The sequence below is a fragment of the Drosophila eugracilis genome, unplaced genomic scaffold (assembly GCF_018153835.1).
Source record: "Drosophila eugracilis isolate 14026-0451.02 unplaced genomic scaffold, ASM1815383v1 contig_1858, whole genome shotgun sequence".
NCBI lineage: Eukaryota > Metazoa > Arthropoda > Insecta > Diptera > Drosophilidae > Drosophila > Drosophila eugracilis.
This window is the reverse complement of record NW_024572708.1, coordinates 120,673-140,840: the sequence shown is the minus strand read 5'-3', so window position 1 is coordinate 140,840 and position 20,168 is coordinate 120,673. Positions and strand designations below refer to the sequence as shown.

At 41.4% G+C, this 20,168-nt stretch overlaps 2 protein-coding genes across 4 annotated transcripts; one reads left to right on the top strand and one right to left on the bottom strand.

The window, feature by feature from the left end:
• Positions 1-2,450: 2,450 nt before the first annotated feature.
• On the bottom strand, positions 2,451-6,960 carry LOC108110014. 2 transcript variants are annotated; one of them, XM_017218851.2, is made up of 2 exons: positions 6,925-6,960; positions 2,451-3,779 (listed from the first exon to the last, which is right to left on the bottom strand). In XM_017218851.2, exon 2 carries the CDS (start codon positions 3,731-3,733, stop codon positions 2,570-2,572), a length of 1,164 nt encoding a protein of 387 aa, XP_017074340.1. In that variant the 5' UTR covers positions 3,734-3,779; positions 6,925-6,960; the 3' UTR covers positions 2,451-2,569. The 2 variants fall into 2 exon arrangements, with proteins under 2 accessions (XP_017074340.1, XP_017074339.1); XM_017218850.2 differs by lacking the exon at positions 6,925-6,960 and adding an exon at positions 5,021-5,236.
• Positions 6,961-10,094: 3,134 nt separating this feature from the next.
• Positions 10,095-11,913, top strand: LOC108110017. Of its 2 annotated transcripts, none has more exons than XM_017218855.1 (2): positions 10,095-10,127; positions 10,643-11,913. In XM_017218855.1, exon 2 carries the CDS (start codon positions 10,690-10,692, stop codon positions 11,851-11,853), a length of 1,164 nt encoding a protein of 387 aa, XP_017074344.1. In that variant the 5' UTR covers positions 10,095-10,127; positions 10,643-10,689; the 3' UTR covers positions 11,854-11,913. The 2 variants fall into 2 exon arrangements, with proteins under 2 accessions (XP_017074344.1, XP_017074345.1); XM_017218856.1 differs by lacking the exon at positions 10,095-10,127 and adding an exon at positions 10,347-10,384.
• Positions 11,914-20,168: the final 8,255 nt, after the last annotated feature.

Sequence of the window (20,168 nt, the reverse complement as noted above, 5' to 3'; positions counted from 1 at the left end):
TTATTTCGCATCTCACTCTCTTTCGCTTAGAACTTTGTGAAAGCGTTTTAACCATTGTAAATAGAAGTTAATGTAAAAACAAAGTAGAAAAAAGGGAAAGTTGTTTAATATTATTGTAATCAAATTTGTAAATGTAAGGTTTTTTTTTATTATTTTTATTTATAAAAAGAGTACTTAAAAATTGTGCCAACCTAGACCCCGCGAATTCGCAGCTTCTGCCACTTTTGGATCGCGTAATTTCCGGCACTTAACCCTATTAGGCCCATCAATTGTTGTCCAATTTACAACGGCAACATGTGGCAGCACTTGAGCAACTCCTTCAACTTAATTTCCTTCTATTTATCCTTGGTTCCTTAGATCCTTAGACCGCGGCTATGCTCCCCCGCTAAACGTTGTCTGCACTGTAACAAAAAGTAAGGCTATATAAAGGTTAATATAAAACTATTGTTTTTCTGACTCCAAGGTACCAATATATATACATATATAACTAACACAGAAAACTTGCATACATTTCAGTGTATATTTGCGTTGGTGTTTGCGTCGACAGCTGTCCCCGAGGATTCCCCGTCCCTTCTCATCCGCCGACGCATGCCACGATGCGATTTTGTGTCCTTTTTCTTCTTCTTCTTCTTGGGCCTGCTCCTTGTTCTTGCTCTTGTCCTCATTCTCCGATTCCCATTCCCCACTCCTCCTCCTCCAGCACCTTTTGTGTTTGCCGTTGACTCGTGCTCGATATACTCGCATATTCCCTTTTGGCGCACTTTTCGGTAAAGGTGTTTTTGCGCCTGCGCCTGCTCCTGCTCCTGCTTCTGCCTAAGATCCTTATTCTGATCCTGTTCTTATGTGACATTTGGCAAGATAGAGTGAGATGGCTAGACAGAGAGCGGGCGGCAAATCAGAGTACACCTCCACCTCCACCCTCACATCGTCATCTTGAACTCGAGTTCAGTCGGAGATTCAGTTTCTTGGGCAGCTGGGCTGAGCTCAATTGAGCAGAGAAAATGAAAAACGGAGGCAGTGGTCCAACAATGGATCAATGCATTGGCATCCGATCTGCTACAGAAACGAAAACAGGAACAGGCCAAAACAATGGCCAAGGGTCCAAGGGTATTTAACTAAAGGTATTTTAATGGAAATCTAAATACTGGAAGAGCAACGAATAAGTATATATCTTATATATTAAATTATGTAATTTAGATAGAAATCAGATAATGAAATCATATACTTCCATATCTCAACTCAAGAGATATCAAAACTTATCAATATTTTTCCAGAAAAGATGAAAAATGAAAGTACATATAATCTACATACAAATTTAAATATTTAACAAACTAAACTTTAAACTTTAAAATCTGAAAAGATATTATTATAGCTTGGTCCTATATCAAATCCTATATAGATCTTAGGGCCACTATAAAATTCCAACTTGTTCTAGCTTTGCATTTCATATCCTTGCCAGCTGGCAACTGCAAAGGATCAAACTGTATATATATCTCCACCCCCTTGAAAATCGGCTGGCATATATAACTGGCATAACTTAGTTATGGGTGGGTAAGTCGCAGAGTTACAATTCTTAAGTGCACTGAGAAAAAAAATATCATAACTATTGTTGAAAATGATCAAGGATTACTTATGAAAAACTTAATATTCTGGAATAGGTTTTCTATGAACTAGAATTACTTTTTAGATTGATTTCTTACTGATTTTTAATGATTCTTTAAATAAAAATAGTTATTTCTTTCTGTGGAGTTATGGATCGGTGCGTCTAGCACTCGTAGATCTCAAGTACAGTTAACAAGGACCTCGAATCCTGGCACTAAACATTCGATACAAACCGACCGTAGAATTTGGTCAACTCTATGCAAATTTATGCAAATGCCCAACGTTTTGTAGGCTGTCGTTGGTCGTTTGTCGTTGGTGGTTCGCCATTTGGTGGTGCTGCACAGGTGCGTGATAAGTACCGTGTAAAGGAGGCACAGGATATGTGCCGCAACAATTTTACTACTGCCAAGGGTTGGGCCCTACACCCCCGTCCTCGAACATATATACATATATATATATATATCCTGTATATCCTGTACGCCCAGTCACGATGATGAATTCATGGGCGGAACGTTGAGCTGGGATCCGTGAGAATCCAGTTTACCTTTAAAAAGAAATAACAAGAAAGATAGCTGAAAAATTCTGCCAAGTAATCCCCACGAAGAAGGCAGTTTATCCCTAATTAATGGTTGTACTTATCTAACGCTAACAAGGCCACCGTTTTGCTGGCATGTCAGGGAAGTCCTTACATTCCAGCGATAACACTTACATACCTTTGTGGCTTCTTTACATTTTCCCTTTTCGACCAATTTTTCATTTATAAATTCCAACATAAACTTGTTTTTCAAATCAGTTTTTTATTAGTCAAAAAAAAAAGGATTCTTAGATATTTATAGGATCTGCTTTAACATACGGATTCCAAGGCAATGCTGCGCTTTTAGCCACACACAAAAAAAAGATTTAGTCGTAACCAAACAGTAGTCAAAAAGTAACATAAAGATATAAAAAAAAAACCCCCCTGGTTGGATCACTTTTCCACGAACAGATCCTCGGCAAAGGAGAAGCTGAGCCGCCGCTTGGTGCCCGCCTCCGCACGTCCGCTGCAGGATCCCATGGCAACCAGCTCCTCTTCGAAGTCGCTGGTAGAGTTGTGGCCACTGTCCGGGCTGATGTGGCGCCTTTTCTGAGCACACCGATGGCTAGGAACTCCCGATCCAGACCTAGCCGCAGCTAGCAACTTCTGTGCTGACTGCCTGACGCTGGAGGAGATCTTGGTGGTGATCTTGCGCTTGCGTCGCACCACTCGCTGTCTGCGCAACTGCAGGGAGTGCCGTTTGCCCTGGGATGGGATGGCATTGGAGGTCAGTGGCACAGGAGAACGCACCTCCCGCTCCTCGAAGCCATTAGCTGGCAGGGAATCCCTCCGCGAAGGCGACTTCCAGTACTCGCACAGATCGCTGGCCGGATCGAAGGCAGGGCGGTAGGTGGGCGAGGGGGTCTGCGTGTGGGTGTGGCTATTCCGGAGCACCTGCTGCCTGTGTCGCTGGCGGAGATGCTGTCTGGGCTGACGGAGATGCTGCCTGGGATTGGGCAGCACCTTTCGATTGCTCTCCAAGATGGCATCGATCATACGCTCCAGAGTCACATCCCCCATCTGGCTGGAGCTGAGTGTGTTCTGTTCTGCGGCAGGAGGAGCGGGATGCGGATGAGGTAGTGGCTTCTGCTCCAGGTAGCGTGGCTTCTCGAAGTAGCTGTCCGGGATGCCCACTCCACGCAAGGCGATCAGGGAGCCAGGAATGACGGTGGCATTGGGCGAGTACTCCGCCTCGAAGGTAGGCAGGGTGCAGGCGAACTTTTGGGTAGCTGCTGCTCCTGCAGTCACTCCACTCGCTCCTCCCGAAGGCGGTGTGGCCAGGATGTTGCTCAAGTCCTTAAGCAGCGGCGTCCGTGTGTTGAGAGTCAAGGAGCTGGCTGGCAACGGTGTTGAGGTCAGCTGGTTTTCCTTGCCCGGGCCCACACCAATAGACTTCCTCTTGAGTTTGCCTCGCAGAGCATGGAACTCGCTGTAGCTGGAGCCCACCACCTCGGACTTCTGCTCCAGTGATCCTGTTTCCGATCCCGTTCCCATTCCCAGGCCCAGCTCCTTGGCCAAATACGAGTTTCGCGGCTGGTTGACTGCCCACTTGAGCATCTTGCCAGCTGCTGTCTGTCGCTCCTTTGGGTGCTCTTCTGGAGATCTGGAAAGTGGCACAAAGATAGGGCTAGTTAGCGATTGTCTATTTGCAAAGCTTAAAAGGGGAAAGAGGGGAATTGAAATGCGAAAAAAAATGGAGCGAAAACCCGACTAACTTGTAGCGAAACGAGTTTCGCAAGGGTTTCCTTGGGTTTTTGGCAAGGATTTGCACAGCTGAATGGCAGCTTCCTGATTTCCGCAAGAAGTCTACTGGTTCCGCTTGTCCTTGCAAACAATTGAGCAGGCACAATGAGCGCCGGGAACAAAGGAAAAGCGCGCAAAAGCTTCGCGAATTTTTTGGGCCTCCGGTTGGGTTTCTTGCCGGTTCATTTTTCCCATCGCACTGCCCTCCAGCTGCGATTTAGCCCAAGGTTCTGCCTTGGAACTTGGGTCTCGTGTGCTCGGGTGGTGCGACGGCACAGGGAGAAAATATCATCAAAAATTAGCTTAAAGTCTGTAATTTTATAGGGAAAAATTCAAAGGTTATGACCTTTAAATTTTAGTCTCGCGAATAATTAAGTAAGTTCTTTAATTTAATTAGATTCAAATTTAAGTATTTTTAAAGATTTAAACAGCAATCATAATAGGAAATTTGATTTAAAATCAATTCAATATAATATTTTTTTTTAGATTTTAATAAATAATGTTTAAAAATCTATGAAAAAATAGAAAATTCTCAGACATTTGACAGTTAAAAATCAAATTTTAAAATCATTTCATAAAAACTATTTTCCAAAGATATATATTTTTCCCTGTGTGGGCATATTAGCAAAAGGGTGGTGGTGCCGGCACACTCTAGGCCTCTTCCTATACCAATTCCTCTGCCTCATCCTCCAGTGGTGTCGATCTCTGGCCACTCGAATGGATATTGAGGGGGATCCGGAGGACGGGTTTTGGATGCGTGCTAGCATTTTTGCGCATTTTGCAGCCGCCGCTCTCGTTTTGGTCTGAAGAGCACTCGAGCACTTGGCCGAGAACCCCGAGTTCGAAAACCCATTAACCCATAGCCCAAAACCCAAAACTCAAACCTAAAGCCGAGGCCAAACATAACCCAAAATCGCACGCGCACAATTTATACATTTTCGTGCGATTTTTTTTATGGGGTGTTTTTAATTAAAGCCCGCTTCCCAGACACTTCTGCTTTAATGCATTTTTAATGTACATTTAGCCGGAAAATATGCGCACGTGATATATATATATATATATATAAGTATATTCCATTTCATGCACTTCACTTATCTTTACCTTTTTATTTGTAAATTTTTCGCGTTTTTTTTTCTTTTCTTTCTGCTTATCCAAAGTTTTGTTTCACAAGTAAAAAATATAAGAAATATATTTCCTTTTGCACGGTTATAAAATAAAAAAAATTGGGCGTAACGGAGTCGGGGTGTTAAGAAATCAAAATTGTAAATTTTGAAAAATATTTTTTCTGTTCGCGATCGCAGAGAAATGCACGTCCTGTCGCTGCAACAGACGAAAAGTGACTGATTCTCTCCTCGCACGCAACGTTGCGTGCTCACCTCGACAGCAGACGAAATTCATGCTCTCAGGAGGGTGATCGCTCTCTTGGGTCACTGGGAAAAACTTAAAGTGACTACAGATTCGATTATTGCAGATTTTTGAAGCCACATTTCAAAGCATATTGTATGCTTATTTACTACATTTTTGGTTAATTAAATATTTTACATATTCGTATTATATTTTAGGTTTATATTTCTAAGTGAACCCTACTTTTCACTGTGTAACGATTGAACAACCACCTTTAACGGCAGCACCTTTCAATATTGAAGGTAAGATTACTGTTCTTTGCTCTCTCTCTCTCTCTCTCTCTCGTTTTCGCTCTCCCATTTCAGAGTGCTGAGGAATTTCTAGAGGATTTTAGAAGGACATTCCCTTGGAGTGAACTTGAAAACCTAGTGGCTGGCACTACCCCTGCAATAATGTCAACTCCCGTCCCGCCCCCTGGAGCGATCGGGTTGATATTGAAATCGAATGCTTTGCATTCCATCATCTCTCAATGCCATTTCACTTGGCATTTGTCAAGTTCGAATTTCCATCGAATAATGTCTGACAAATGCCCTATTAAGGATCAGCATATATTTATATATTAATGACACGCAAGGGATATAGTTTGGGCGATTGATATATGCATATATATATTCGAAAATTGATCGTTTTTAGAATTATAATTGAAATTGGTTGATTGAGATTTTATTTTGATTTGTGTCTTGGATGGTGATGGTTGGGAATATTTTTGAGGAAAGTTTTCCTTCTAATACAGAATCAGAAAATGTTACTTATAGTTTATATCCATATACTGATATGTTAATATAATAAGAAACTCTGAAAACTTTATTATAAACACAAAAAAGTCTTTAAAGCAAAGACATTGCTTTCATTCTATTAATTAAATCTATAAAAACTTCCTTTTTAAATAACTTCCCATAGTGACGGCTTAAAGAATCCATTTCACCCAGCTTTAATATCCTTTTCCCTTTACAGTTATAGTTCATCCTTGGCCAGATCCAATTATTCGCTATGTTCTGCCTCACCTATTGATCTGCAGATCCTTTCTAAGGATTTCACATGATCCTGGACAAATATATAACCCGATCTCTAGATCGGCCTGCGGTCCTTGAAGTGCCTGGCCTGTCAATGGATGCCAACGCTTTTCACAGTCGATCCCAAATCAATCAAAAGATCTGGGTCCTGTGAAAAACCCCCCAACCCTCTTGGTTTATTTTTTTTTTGGCCCGCCAGCAGGCAAGAAAATGAAAAAGTAAAAATGAAGAAGGAGCCAGAGGGAAGCTCTAAGCAAATACAAACAGTCTACTGGCAGGGAGGAGCTCTCAATCTCTCTCGCTCGTTGAAATTCTAAATTATGGCCCATAATTCAGGGCCAGGTTTTAATAATTTTGCGCGCCCCGAAGGTGAAAGTAATGGGAGAAAGCAAAAAGGTGAGGGGGAGCTCTCGGTTTTAGCTGTGCTAATCCCACGAACAGCTGGCCGGCCAGTAAGGATTGTGGGTCCTAAGGTTCCTTCGGCCTTCTACTCAAGAACCCTGCCGCCTGTCCTGGCGCTATCAGTGTGCGGCGTGTGATTCAAGATTACCTTTCCCCCCCTCCCGACTCATTCTTTCTCTTGCTTACCCTGCCCACTTTTCACTTTATCTAGATGTCCTTGCCGCCGCACGTTTTTCCTTTGCCGAGGCGATATGGTATGGGGTGGCAAAATCAGCAGCGATCCTGCACAGAGAAGAAAGTTTTATTAATATATTTTTAATATTATTATTAAATATATAAGTTAAATAGGATAGATATAATATATAAGACTAATGAAAGTAAGAATGGATGTGGTAAAATGAATGCTAAGCATGAGAAACTTTTTAAACATTTTTACCTACTATTATAATTGTAATATTTCTATCAACTTCAATCCTTTAACTTTCCCAAAAAACAAAATCCTAATAATCAATTTTAAAACATTTTCTCAAAGTGTAGAAAGAAAACACCATTGATTAGGAAATGTAAGAGAAAACGGTAGCAAATCGCCGTGCAATTCTCAATCTATGAAAAATTGCACAATTGTTGAGCAATTTATTAGCGGCTGGGCTGGAGGAGGAACTGGAAAATGAAACCAAAGGAGCACATAGAGGGAAAGGGGCTACCTCCTGCCCTAATTTATCTTCTTTGTCACCCTCTACGCTGCTCTCCCCTCCAGCATTATCCTTCGGTCTTTTGGCCAGTGACCAATGCGTAAAATTGCCTTTGATTCAAAAGGACAGGCACGGATTATTGGGAAGATCGCACATCTCAAGGCTGAAGGAAGGAGCAGAGGCAGCTGCTGTGCCGTCTTCCTTGATCTCCGCCCAATATTATTGATTTATTTCAATTTGCTTCGTTTTTTTCCGAGATTTATCGTTGGTCACTCAGCAGCTGATCGATGTCCAAGGCGCTGGGCAGCACAATTTCCATCTTTTTTCTTGTCCTCAATTAGGGCTCAGTTCGGTCTGGGAAAGCGCGCCTCTCGAATGTCAATTTTGCGTAACGAAGGTTTGAGATTTGAGATTTATTTGAATAAGAGTTTGCTGGGAAAAACTCATAAAGAAAATCGAAATTAGTTCAAGGTCTGTCTAGGTATTTTCAGCTTAAATAAAATGCTATGGGAAATCTTTTAAGAAGACTTAAAGTTACATTTGAGACACTGTTAAAAAAGTATTATTAATGAAAAAAACCTTGTCATGTCTTGAAGATTCTTCCTCACGAAGATGTCTCTCTGACGACATTCCCATGGGACTGATATTGGTTTCACCCCATGATGAACTCATAACACTTGACAGTCTGCCACTTTGTTGCCATAAATTAAAGCCCACTCGGTGGTCCGGAACTGTAGTGACATAGAAAATCTCCAAAGGACCTGTTTCCATCAACTTCCTATCCTCAAACTAAACCAGAAATGTTTTTACTTTTCGCACAATGCTGTCAAATAAATTGGGCAAAGCAATATCTAGCAAAAAACAAAAAGAAAATAAAGATTCTAAAACTATAGATGGGGCAGATGTACGGATTTAATTCTTATTTTCCACAAACGGACGGACGGACAGTCGGCGGCTGCGAAAATATCATAAATTTGCGATCAGAAAAAGTAGGAAGAGAAAGCATGGAATGGAAAGGTGAAAGAAGCAGGAGCCGGAGGTAGAGCAGGAGCCCTTTAACCAATAAATTGCAAAACAATTGCACAATTTTCCACAACATTTTCCAACGGACAGAGACGTTGGCAGCGCTGTTGCTGCTCAGCTTGTCCCATAAACAATGGGCCAAAATTGTACAATGCCCAAGTTCCTGTGTGTGTGTGTGTGTGTGTTGTCCTTTTCTTGGCGAAAAACGAAAAAGAAGAAACAAGAAGTCTTGGAGGGATAGAATGTATCGAATATGAGATACCTGGTACTATTAATGATCCAAAATTGCTTCTTAGCTAACTATATAAATGGTAAATCTTTAAGATTTTAGACATTTCTTTAAAATCTTAAACAAAATTAAAATTTGTTCTACTTAATATGAAACCTTCTAGCAGAGGGCTACAAATTCCAACTCCCCATTACCTTACTTTCTGCAGAAAAGAGCATACCCCTAAGATCCAAAGTAAATCCTAAAAAACAGGGTATTATAAGGAAACCAAGGTGAAAGGAGCCACACGCTGCGAGAAAGGTAATTGAAAATTATGTTTTGTGGCGTAAGCGGCGTTGAGAACAGCTGGCCAACCATGTTCTTTCCCCCTCACACACGCTCCCTCTACCACCATCTCTTTCTCATATCAAGGAACTTGGCCAACTGATCATCATCATCAACATTGGTGGCCATTAAAAAATCTCACGATCTTTGAAGATTCGCACAGCTGTTACCAGATCGTAAATCGATCGGTAAATGGTTATAAAAACTGATCAAAGATAAGTTAATGTAGATCAAAGGGGATCTTATAGTAAACTATATAGTTGATAAGAAATTGGTTTCCAATTTGTATTACAAAGTGGGTTATCTGGAAAGAGATTACAGAGTTTGGTTTAGATGTCACTTGGGAAAGATGTGATGGGAAAGTTTTAGTATTCCAGAAATATAATCTCAAATTCTAGTTCTTTACTACTATCTTAATAAAAGTCAAGTAATAGTTTTAGGACCATTAAAAAGTTAAGATTTTATAAATTAAATTACTAATCTCTTTGTTTAATGAACAAGGACTAGACAAGGTTGCAAATTTCTTCACTAAAAACATAGCTTCAAATTATTTCTCCAATGGAAATGTCATTGTTTAAAGTTAACTTCCTAATTTTGACAAATTCTTATAAAGAATGTTTGATTTTTACATACAAATACAAATGATTGATTGTCCAAAACAATGTGATTTATAGAGAAATAAAATTACTCTAAGAAACCGAGAAAGAACTCCCGCCACCCACTTTCAATGTCCTCGATTGAACGATCTTCCCTTTCAACTGTCACTTAAACGCTCTCTTTCCGCCTGCACATGCGCAACATGTCCGCTCTCTCACTCGTTTTCATACTCTATCGCTCTCCGGCTAAACCATGTCTCACCTAGGCCAGCTAAGGGTTCTGCGGGTTAAGGCGACAGTCATTCAACCAGCGAACGGCGAAGGGAACGCACACGCAGTCGATTTCTCCCAGAAAAACGCGACGGGGCAAAACGAAACACTCAGAAAAAAGTCGTGCAATATATATATATATATATATATACTAAAACTTATAAAAATTCAATACTAAATCTGTGAATGATATATTTTTTTGCTGTTAAAAATAAATCAGTGCCAGAAACAAGAAAAAAAAACCTACTTTAAAAGGTAAATTGAAAGTGATTGAAAGGAGAGATTGAAATAAATCTCGGTATAAATGAGCAAATCAAAAACCTACAAAAATTCATAAATATATTTGATATGTAGTGATGTTTTTTTGGAATCCACTCAAGTATAAATCCAATCCATTATGGATATTAAGAGATCTTTAAAAATTCCTAAAAATAATTGACCATATCAAGAACGAGAGTCAATTAAATTATTAAGGTCCAGCCAAAGGCTGCCCGTGGTCCAGTTAATTGCTCGTAAGGAGTGGTTGATTTCGTTTTTGATTTCATTTTTGCCGCTTGGCTGATTTCTCCAAATCGATATATATATATATGTGTGCTATATATATATACATATCGCGGAAAAAGCGCGCCAAAATTGCCGAAAACTCACCCGGCAACTTTGCTGCTGCCCTTTTTTTTATTTTGTTTGCTCTTTCAAAAAGTCAAGTTCTGGAATGCCAGAACCAGAAATAACACACCGCCCTAACCCGATCCCTTGCTCTTTCCTTGCAGCACCCACTACAGAACTACTAAAGAGGCGTCGCAGTCAGACAAAGAAGATGCTCAAGTGGGCCGTCAACCAGCCACGTCCCTCGTACTTGGCCAGGGATGAGCTGATGGCCGCCAGCGAAGTTGTGGGCTCCAGCTACAGTGAGTTCCACGCTTTGCGAGGCAAACTCAAGAGGAAGTCTCTGGGAGTTGCCCAGGGCAAGGAAAACCAGCTTACCTCCACACCGTTGCCAGCCAGCTCCTTGACTCTCAACACACGGACGCCGCTGCTCAAGGACTTGAGCAACATCCTGGCCACACCACCATCGGGAGGAGCTAGAGGAGTGCCTGCAGGAGCAGCAGCTACCCAAAAGTTCGCCTGCACCCTGCCCACCTTCGAGGCGGAGTACTCGCCCAATGCCACCGTCATTCCTGGCTCCATGATCGCCCTGCGTGGAGTGGGCATCCCGGACAGCTACTTCGAGAAGCCACGCTACCTGGAGCAGAAGCCACTACCTCATCCGCATCCCGCTCCTCCTGCCGCAGAACAGAACACACTCAGCTCCAGCCAAATGGGGGATGTGACCCTGGAGCGCATGATCGATGCCATCTTGGAGAGCAATCGAAAGGTGCTGCCCAATCCCAGGCAGCATCTCCGTCAGCCCAGACAGCATCTCCGCCAGCGACACAGGCAGCAGGTGCTCCGGAATAGCCACACCCACACGCAAACCCCCTCGCCCACCTACCGCCCTGCCTTCGATCCGGCCAGTGATCTGTGCGAGTACTGGAAGTCGCCTTCGCGGAGGGATTCCCTGCCAGCTAATGGCTTCGAGGAGCGGGAGGTGCGTTCTCCTGTGCCACTGACCTCCAATGCCATCCCATCCCAGGGCAAACGGCACTCCCTGCAGTTGCGCAGACAGCGAGTGGTGCGACGCAAGCGCAAGATCACCACCAAGATCTCTTCTAGTGTCAGGCAATCGGCACAAAAACTGCTGGCTGCTGCTAGGTCCGGAACCGCAGCAGCTTCTGCCCAGAAGATACGACACATTAGCCCGGACAGTGGCCACAATTCCACCAGCGACTGTGAGCTGGAGGAGGAGCACTGCCAGCTGAACCAAGGATTTGGTGGCGAAGATCTAGAAGACGCTTGCCAGCTGGACGCCATGTGGCTGCAAGTGCAGGCCAGAGATGCGACCAAGAGACGCCTCAGCTTTTCCCTGGTGGAAAATAGCTAATCCTTAAGAAGATTCCTATTTTATTTTAAGACATTTTTTTTCATAATCCTAAGAACGTTTTTTTTTTCTCATCGGAATAAATCATTTTTTAATGCAAAATTAACCTTGGCTTGGTGGAAGGATGAAGAGTGGAGAAGAGGGAGCTATCATAATTCGGATAAAAACCACAAGGAACCAGCAGTTTATGCAAAACACCTCTCCAAGCTCAGCGGTGCGTGGAAAGTAATTCTTCAGAGTTCTTCGGGGAGGAGGAAAGAGGAAGGAGGAACTCGAAGGGCCCAAGTGGTTGCCACAACTTTCTCACAACAACCGGGTTTAATGAGCGTTTTAATGCTCCGATAGCGAGTACATATACTCGTATATATATAGGGGATTCCATTCCAGACTTTGTGACCGAAACTTGGACGCTACTCCTAATGAGGGCCAACAGAAGGGGTTGCGCGACAATTGTCGCAAGAAATTATTATTTACGGTTCAAATGCCCACGAATTCGGTGGGTAAGCAAGCCAGCCAAGTTATGTGGGATCTAACGTGATAAGGTCTCTACCTGGAAAATGGGAAATATAACAGGTAGGTGGAAACTTCTTCCGAAGGTGTTATTAAGTTAAGATGAGGAAGTTACCCAACTGGGATTTGCCAAAGGTTTTCTGAAGAAAATGGGTAATAAAAGTGTCATAAAATATAGTAATGGGTTTTTACAGTAAAACTTCTTAATGATTATATGATGTAATCTGTATAATCTGTATGATCTCTATCCTAAAGATAGATCTATTCTATCTAAAGAAAGTCTTTGACCAAAACTTACAAGTTTTGTTCTTAAATCAATGTGTTAATCATAAAATCATTCTTAGATTCTTAGTTACAAAGATTTATAACTTTTATTAGTTTTTTTGATACGTTCAGTATAGTTTTTTAAAAAGTATAGCCCAATACCAACTCAATATTTGTGGAAACTCTTTTAACTAACAACTTGTTATAAAGGAAAATCCATAATTTCAAGACCTGTTTAACATTTTGTAAACAATTTTCTCCTTAAAAAGGGTTAAAATAAAGAACTAACCCAATTCCCAAAGAAACCACCTCCTGCTGAGCCAATAATCTAGTAAACTTACAAGATATTTTAAATATTCCCGAAAAACTAGCCATTAGAACTCGTTAGAAAATACTAATAACTATGCTATCGACATCCTGCAGAGCCTAAAAGATAGAACCATGGCAAGCCTTTCCCACAGCTCCCCGAAAGGAGGTCCTGCCGTGCGATCCTCATTAGCTAAACTGGCCAGATGGATGTCAACCGATCGATGGGTCACCAATCCACTCGACAGACGCGGCGTTAAATGAGCTGTCATAACATTTTGTCCCAACCCCTGAGACAAGGAGCAGAGAGTGGGTTAAGCCAAAAGCGTTAACACGATGTCTGGGCAGCAAAAAGGAACTTCTACGACTACTTCCACTTCCACTACCACTTCCTATTCCCCACTTCCCATGGCAATGTTCAGTAGAGCGTGAAAGTTTCATATGCAGATGATGATGGGTTGACCATCATCTCGTGCAGCCATACACATTGTCCACTGTGACAGGGAAAACAAAGTAAAATACTTTATTACGTGATACCCGGGGACGAACTCCCTTCAAGTTTTCGATCGCAAGAAGGTCGAGCGGTCAAGCAGCCTGGCCAAAGGATATATATATACATATATAACCCGCCGAAATCAGGGCAGGTTCCTTGCCTTGTCAAACCCTCATCCTGAACTTTTGAAATACAAAAAGAAAAGGAAAGGTTCACGCCGCTGTTTTCTTTTTTATTACTTTCGCTTTTCTTTAGTTTTCCACCGCGAGCTGTTTTGGGCTGTTGCCCATTATTATTATTGTTATTATTATCTGGTTCTTGTCCCTCCGGCTAATGACCGCCGCTACTGAATTTTAACCCAACTTTTCCCGCTCTGAATTTTTCTTGTCCAGTTTTCGGACTTGTCGTCTCATTAAACATGCATTTCTTTAATTTCGTTTTGATTGAAAGTGAAACGGATACTTACGCATTCCGAAATCCGGAAGTGCCATGTAGTTGGTAAGTTTGGGATCCTCTTACTATCTTCCTCCGGTTTCGGATGGTTGACGAATAATGAGTCGAGTATTAGGCGAGGCAAGGTTCCATAACCGATTGTAGATTGTGAGGTAAATCTGAAAAAGGTTAAGAGTAAGTAGGTTTGTAACATTTTTTAAAGGGGGGTTAATACTTAGATATACTTGCACGTGTACTATTTTACAATTTCATACGAAATAATAGTAACTGAAAATATTTTAAATATCCATTAAAAAGGTTTCAAAAACTATTTTGCTGAAAACTTCAATGAAATTTCCACAGTTCTAAATTGAAATGTTTCCTTTCAAACCATTTTGTGGCCACACTTTAATAAAGATAAAGGCGAGACAATAAAATCTGCACTCAATTTGAAACCCAATTTTGGTAAATTGAGAAAATTCGTGAAAAATCGGCCATTAAAAGCGGGCACACTCCAAAACTCTAATTGCAATTTAAACGTTTCTCGAGTGGCGAAAATGGGAAACAACAACAGCGCCCGCCCAGGCACCCGCTTAATTTTGTACATTGACAAAAGTATCGTATCGGTGTTTTGGGATCTGAAAATGTATATATATATATATATACCATATAGACAGAGAAAGGCAGATATATCCTACCGAACCGATTGACAAAATATTTAACGCACCTTTCGACCCGCACACTTTTGTTGATTTTGGTCGCGTTGGGCCCGCTTGAGATCCGCTGGCCGGCCATGCACGCGTGCCTTCTCCATTATATTATCCTGGCTGGCGATCTCTGATCGATCGGCGCGAACAGTTGCAAAAACAGCCCGATAAAACCCAAAAGGACCAGTAGAACACGAAGCGAGAGGGCGGGTTTTTCCCGTGTCTCCTGCATGTCCTGTCAGGAAGTCAATGTCACTCGCCATCGTTGACGTGTGTGCGAATGTGTCAACATGTGCAGAAACGGGAGACCAGGACAATGGACATTTAGCATTAAACAGTTATGTTTGGCTGGGCCCTGCGGGTGCTCCTCACTTCCCCTCATCATTATTATTATTATCATCAGTGCAGGGAAAAACATTGCCAAAATTGGTGATCAGTTTTCCTACAGACTTCTATCTGTGAAATATAAATATTATTATTATAAATGCTTTTATTTTAGTGAATTTTTTAGACATACCAAAGTTGTTTTAACTAAAATCTGCAATAAAAAGTGTTATTATGCTATAGGATTTAGGATTCTTTAAGTTTAAAGCAGTCATTTACCACACTTTACTGAAGATCTAGGCTTGCCAAGCTTAGTCTTTGAATGTTTGTCAGTAAACTAATAACTACTAGCTTTCTAATACATGTTATATAAATATTTATTACTAGTTTTTCAAAGTGTATTAGTAAAGTAGGTGGAGTTCTGAGCACCGCATGAAGGCGCTAAATGCGCTCCAAAAAAAACCTGGTAGTGGAAATATTTCTAGCAAGGTTCTAACAAGCCGTATCCCTCGCAGCCACACCAAATTTCACCTGTTGGCCAGGGCAATGTCCTTCAGTTCCTTGCTGCTGCGTCCGCCCTTGACTTTTGGACTCATCCTTCTTCTGTTTTCTGTTTTTTTTTTTTTTTTGGTCCAATTAGGCTGCACATAACATGTTATTTGGGCTGCCAAACCGCACATTGTCCAAGGCAGGTGTAAAGGTCACGAAAAGTGGTGAAGGTCCAAAGAAGGTGCCTTATCAAGGGTCCTTGGCCTGCGGTCACAGCTGAAAATCTAGACCACGTGCTTAGGAAAGTTCATAATAATACAAGGGCAATCAATGTCTCTCTAGGAACTTCTGCTTGAAATAGAAAGAGTTTATTATTAATAAATGTAACTTAAATGAAAATTCTGTAAGACTTACTTTTGAGATGCTATTGAAGGTATGTAAAAGTTTTATATAATATTAAAACATTCTCCTTATCATATACATAGATGTGTGGGAACCTTTAAGGATCCAAAAATATGCAAAAATGTCAAAAGAAGATGCATCAAAAAAGCATTATTTCAATATAATCCTTCCTAGCCCTAAAAATAATCAATCAATTTGCTTTTTTTTTTGTCAATAATCTGAACTGTAGGAAAAACCCAGAAGATTGCTGATGGATATATCCATAAATATTCAACGAAGAAGCGCCTAGTCTAGTCACAGCCCTTGACATAATCAATCTTAGGGATTCCTAGATCTGGATTATAACTCCCCCCCTGATTTGCATATGCTCTGCATAATATTGCCATGCATCATCCTAGCTATAATTGCCAATATACCTTACGGAACCCAACACTTCTAGAAGACAAAAAAAAAAAAAAAAGAAGAAGTAGAAAAAATGGAAACCCATCAAGATTCCGTCAGAAAGAAGACCGCGCAACCCTTTTACCAAAACTTCTTAGGGGCAGGGACGTACAAATGTTGCACATCATCGGGCCGCATATCATTAATGCAAATCTATGGGACTGTCATGTCATTGAAAATATTATTATAACAATTGCCAGAGCTCGGGCACGGGAGATATCCTACAGATCTTGTGCGAAACTTCAAGCGATCTTTGTTGCGATCTTTTTCCCTTTTGCTACTTCATTAAGTGCGGCTCACTTGACAGCAGTCTCTCTCTGTCGGGATGTGACAAAATCATCCATCCTTGAATCTAAATCGTCCTCAAAGGAACCCTTTTCTTTTTGCCATCGTGAGATTCCGATCACTTGAAGTGTGCAAAAATTTAAATGAGACGAGTCGAGTCTCGCGGCATCGGATTAGAATTGAATCATTTGCAATTTTCCGCATTTCACTAATGAAAGGACGGCGGTGGCGGAGGGAAATGCAAAAGGAAAATCTCAAGGCGTCGATAAGGAAAATAGGAAAAAAAAATAGGGTGATCCCTGGAAGGGTGACAAATGCCAAATGATGGGATCCTTCCCCCTTTTAATCCTTTCATTATTTTCTTTTTTCGCGCGCGCACTCTCTCCAAAAAAAAACTGATTTGGCAAACAAATTTACAAATGCACTTCAACAGAAGTTTCCCCCGGCGACTTGGTGCGAGTTAGGGATAGGTGCGTCCTGTACAGGTATATGGGTAGCGTGTGTTCCGCTACAGCGATCCCCGCTGCACTGCCCTGCCATGTGGCCATATGGACCTGACAGGCGCGACTAAAAGTCGCCCGACTTCGACTATTTTGCATAGAATTCCACAAGCAGCGCAGCGGCAGCTGTGACTATGCAAAATGCTTAAAAAAAAGAAAGAAATATTTATAAAAAATATATATATATAAAAATGGGTAGAAGAAAGGATCATAAAATATAGCATTTACCCTTAAGAAAATTTCAACCCTGTTAATCTAATTTTGAAAAATTTTAAACAATGTTTTAAATTTAAGACATTTTGAAGAACCTTATCCCCTCCAGGTTTTCTTACGACATGGAATATGGTTTAGAAAAGAAAACATCACCCTCTGGCCAAGATGGGCAGATGGATATGGTGATGGAAACCCATAACTACGCCTAACTCTAGCTTTGTGCTTGCCATTTGCCGTAATTGAAGTTGAGACCCCGGCGACACCCAAAAGTCTCTCCAAAAAATCAAATATCATATATCAACTTACATATCAAAACAACGGATGGCAAACAACAACAGAACGCGGAATGGAAATGGGAAATGGAAAATGAATGGGTATTATTTGGAAGGAAAGTCCAGGTAGAGTCAAATTCACTGCCATTACATGAGCTCACACCTTTTCGCCGTGCCAAGAAGGCAGGAATCTGGTGGATGGAGATGGAGATGCCTACTCTTAGAAGGCAGCTGCTGCCGCTACCGCTGCCGCTGCCTTATGCAAATCATGTTTATGCAAATTCCCAGGACACACGATAGCTTCTTGCGTTTTTTTTTTTTATGTTATGAATTATTGAACTATTGGCAGTCTAAGCAAATATAAATTGAGCAATAAATTGTTCAAGGGTCGCAGGATCGCAGAAGTAGCTGGGACATCAAAACAGCGACACAAGAACGCTGTCCACAGGGACATCGATACGCGTGAGTCCTTTTCCAGAAATATACAAAAAAAAAAAAAAAAAAAAAACACAACATGTGACATGACGCAGTCGGAAAAGCAAAAGCCAGATCCAATTACGATAGGCACTGAACTCCGGCCAAGTGGATGGATGGATGGATGGAGAGCGGGAGCAGGCCAATTAGACGAGTTAGTCGCCCGTTTGATGGGCCCAAATTGAGGTGACCACGTGACCACGTGCAGCTGACAAGCGATGTGCAAGTTTACCCATCGCAAATGAAGTTATTACGAAAGTTGATAGCAAACGAAAGTGGAAAAGAAAGTCCAGAGCCTATGGTACGTGCCAAGAAAATGACAATATCAATTACAGAAATGCCAATATATACTTAACTATCTTTTAGTTAGTATAAATTCTGATTAAACTGAGAAGAAGTTGAGTTTAAGAATTAAGATTCCGATTTTCTGTCAGAGATTAGAACTTTTGTTATGCGAAATAGAAGCATTTGGATTGTCAATCACTGGCAATGGACAGCTGGTTGTATGGCCGGGAAAAAAGAGAATGAAAAACAAGTAAACAAAAACACAATGAGCCCATCCATTTGGCTTAGAGCGTCTTAGGGATCGTCGTCGTCTTAAGCCAGATGCAAATGTTTTTTTTTTTTGGGAGCAGGCACCCACACACCGAAAGCAGCTGCAACAGTGATCCCAAAAGGCATTGTGCAACGGGGCGAAAGGATTTCGATCTGGGGACAAGAAATATTGCAGGATTGTCCTGCAATACGATGGCAATTGCCACAGTGGGCTAAGCCAAATGAGTTCCACACAGTTGGAAAGGAAAACAGGATTTAAAAACTAGAATAGGACAAGATTTGCAGATACGTACATGTGAATGGTGGCGACTCCTCAATGAAATGAATGGCACACGCGCTCATCGGGACTCAGGCGCATTAGATGTCGCCTCCTCCGGTTACGCCGGACGTCGGCTCATGCTAATGAGGATCATCCAAACAGGTAAGGTACACAGGTACACCAGCTACACCGATCGTAAATCACAACACACCCCGTGTAGGCGTTGGTAATCCTTTCGACACTTAATTAGTCCAAACTGTGGCTAAGTCTCGAGCCTAAGAACCATAGAAATCGGCATTCGTCTTGGATGTAGCTTCGGAACTGAGAAGAGATCAGATCTGGAAGAGATTAAAGTAAACGGAATAAGATCATAAAGTAGTTGACAGGGTGCATTATCTTACCAAATCCTAGTTGTGGAAATTCACAGGTTCTGGCTGAAAGATATCCCCTAAAATTTCAATATGCTTAAGGATCAGCAGGGGAGTTCAAGGAGTGTTAGTTAACGTAACATTTATTAGTTGAAAATAAATATCAGGTAAACATATTTTATATTGGTCTTGGCCAAAATAAAGCTTTCAATGTGTATTCAATTCGTGTACAAATTACAAAGGCCAGCCTTAAAATTTAACACAACTTGAAGTTCACATTAGATTTGTTACAAACAAAAAAAAAAAATAGATATGAAAGCAATTCATTTTGGTATAACTACAAGTTCATTGTCCTGGACCAAACGCTTTAATTCCTGTGCACGGAGAAATGGACGGTATCGTCGTTGGACCCTGCCGCTCTGTACCCAGAATATTCGTTCTGCCAAATCACATTTTCCCTGGTGTCCTGCACAAATAGCTGGTATCCTGTTTGTCCCATATACCAATCGATTTAAATTCCTATAATGGCCAACAGATGCACTTCCTTTAGTTACAGAAACCGCTTTTACTTCCTTATTTACTCCTGATGCACCCAGATCATCCAAACCAACTGGTATGCTAGCGACAATTGATTCCGATGTGTCCATTTCTTGACAGGCTTTCATCGATAGTTCTGGTAGATTTTTAACTTCCGAAATAGTCGGTTTGGGACGTGGAACGTATGGACTTATTGCCAATGATTTTGCTTTTAATCTCTCCAGCACTTGGTTATGCCTTTCCAATCCCAAAGAATCTTGAAGTATATTCACAAGGTTGCCTTGGTTTGGTGGGCGTTGGATATTGACTTCCGGTTTCTGAGATCGTGAACTATTTATGGGGTTTTTAGTAACAATAGTCAAAACGATTAGATAAACAAACCTTAAGTACAAATTTAACTGCGCTGACCTTTTTAAGCCATATATTGGCCATGTACGATTAGAATTATGCCGCCGTATACAGCTATCAGGTATCGGTAGTGAGGCAT

Coding starts and splice junctions, on each gene's coding strand:
- LOC108110014 (XM_017218851.2), bottom strand. CDS start 3,733: ATGCTCAAGTGGGCAGTCAACCAGCCGCGAAACTCGTATTTGGCCAAG.
- LOC108110017 (XM_017218855.1), top strand. CDS start 10,690: ATGCTCAAGTGGGCCGTCAACCAGCCACGTCCCTCGTACTTGGCCAGG.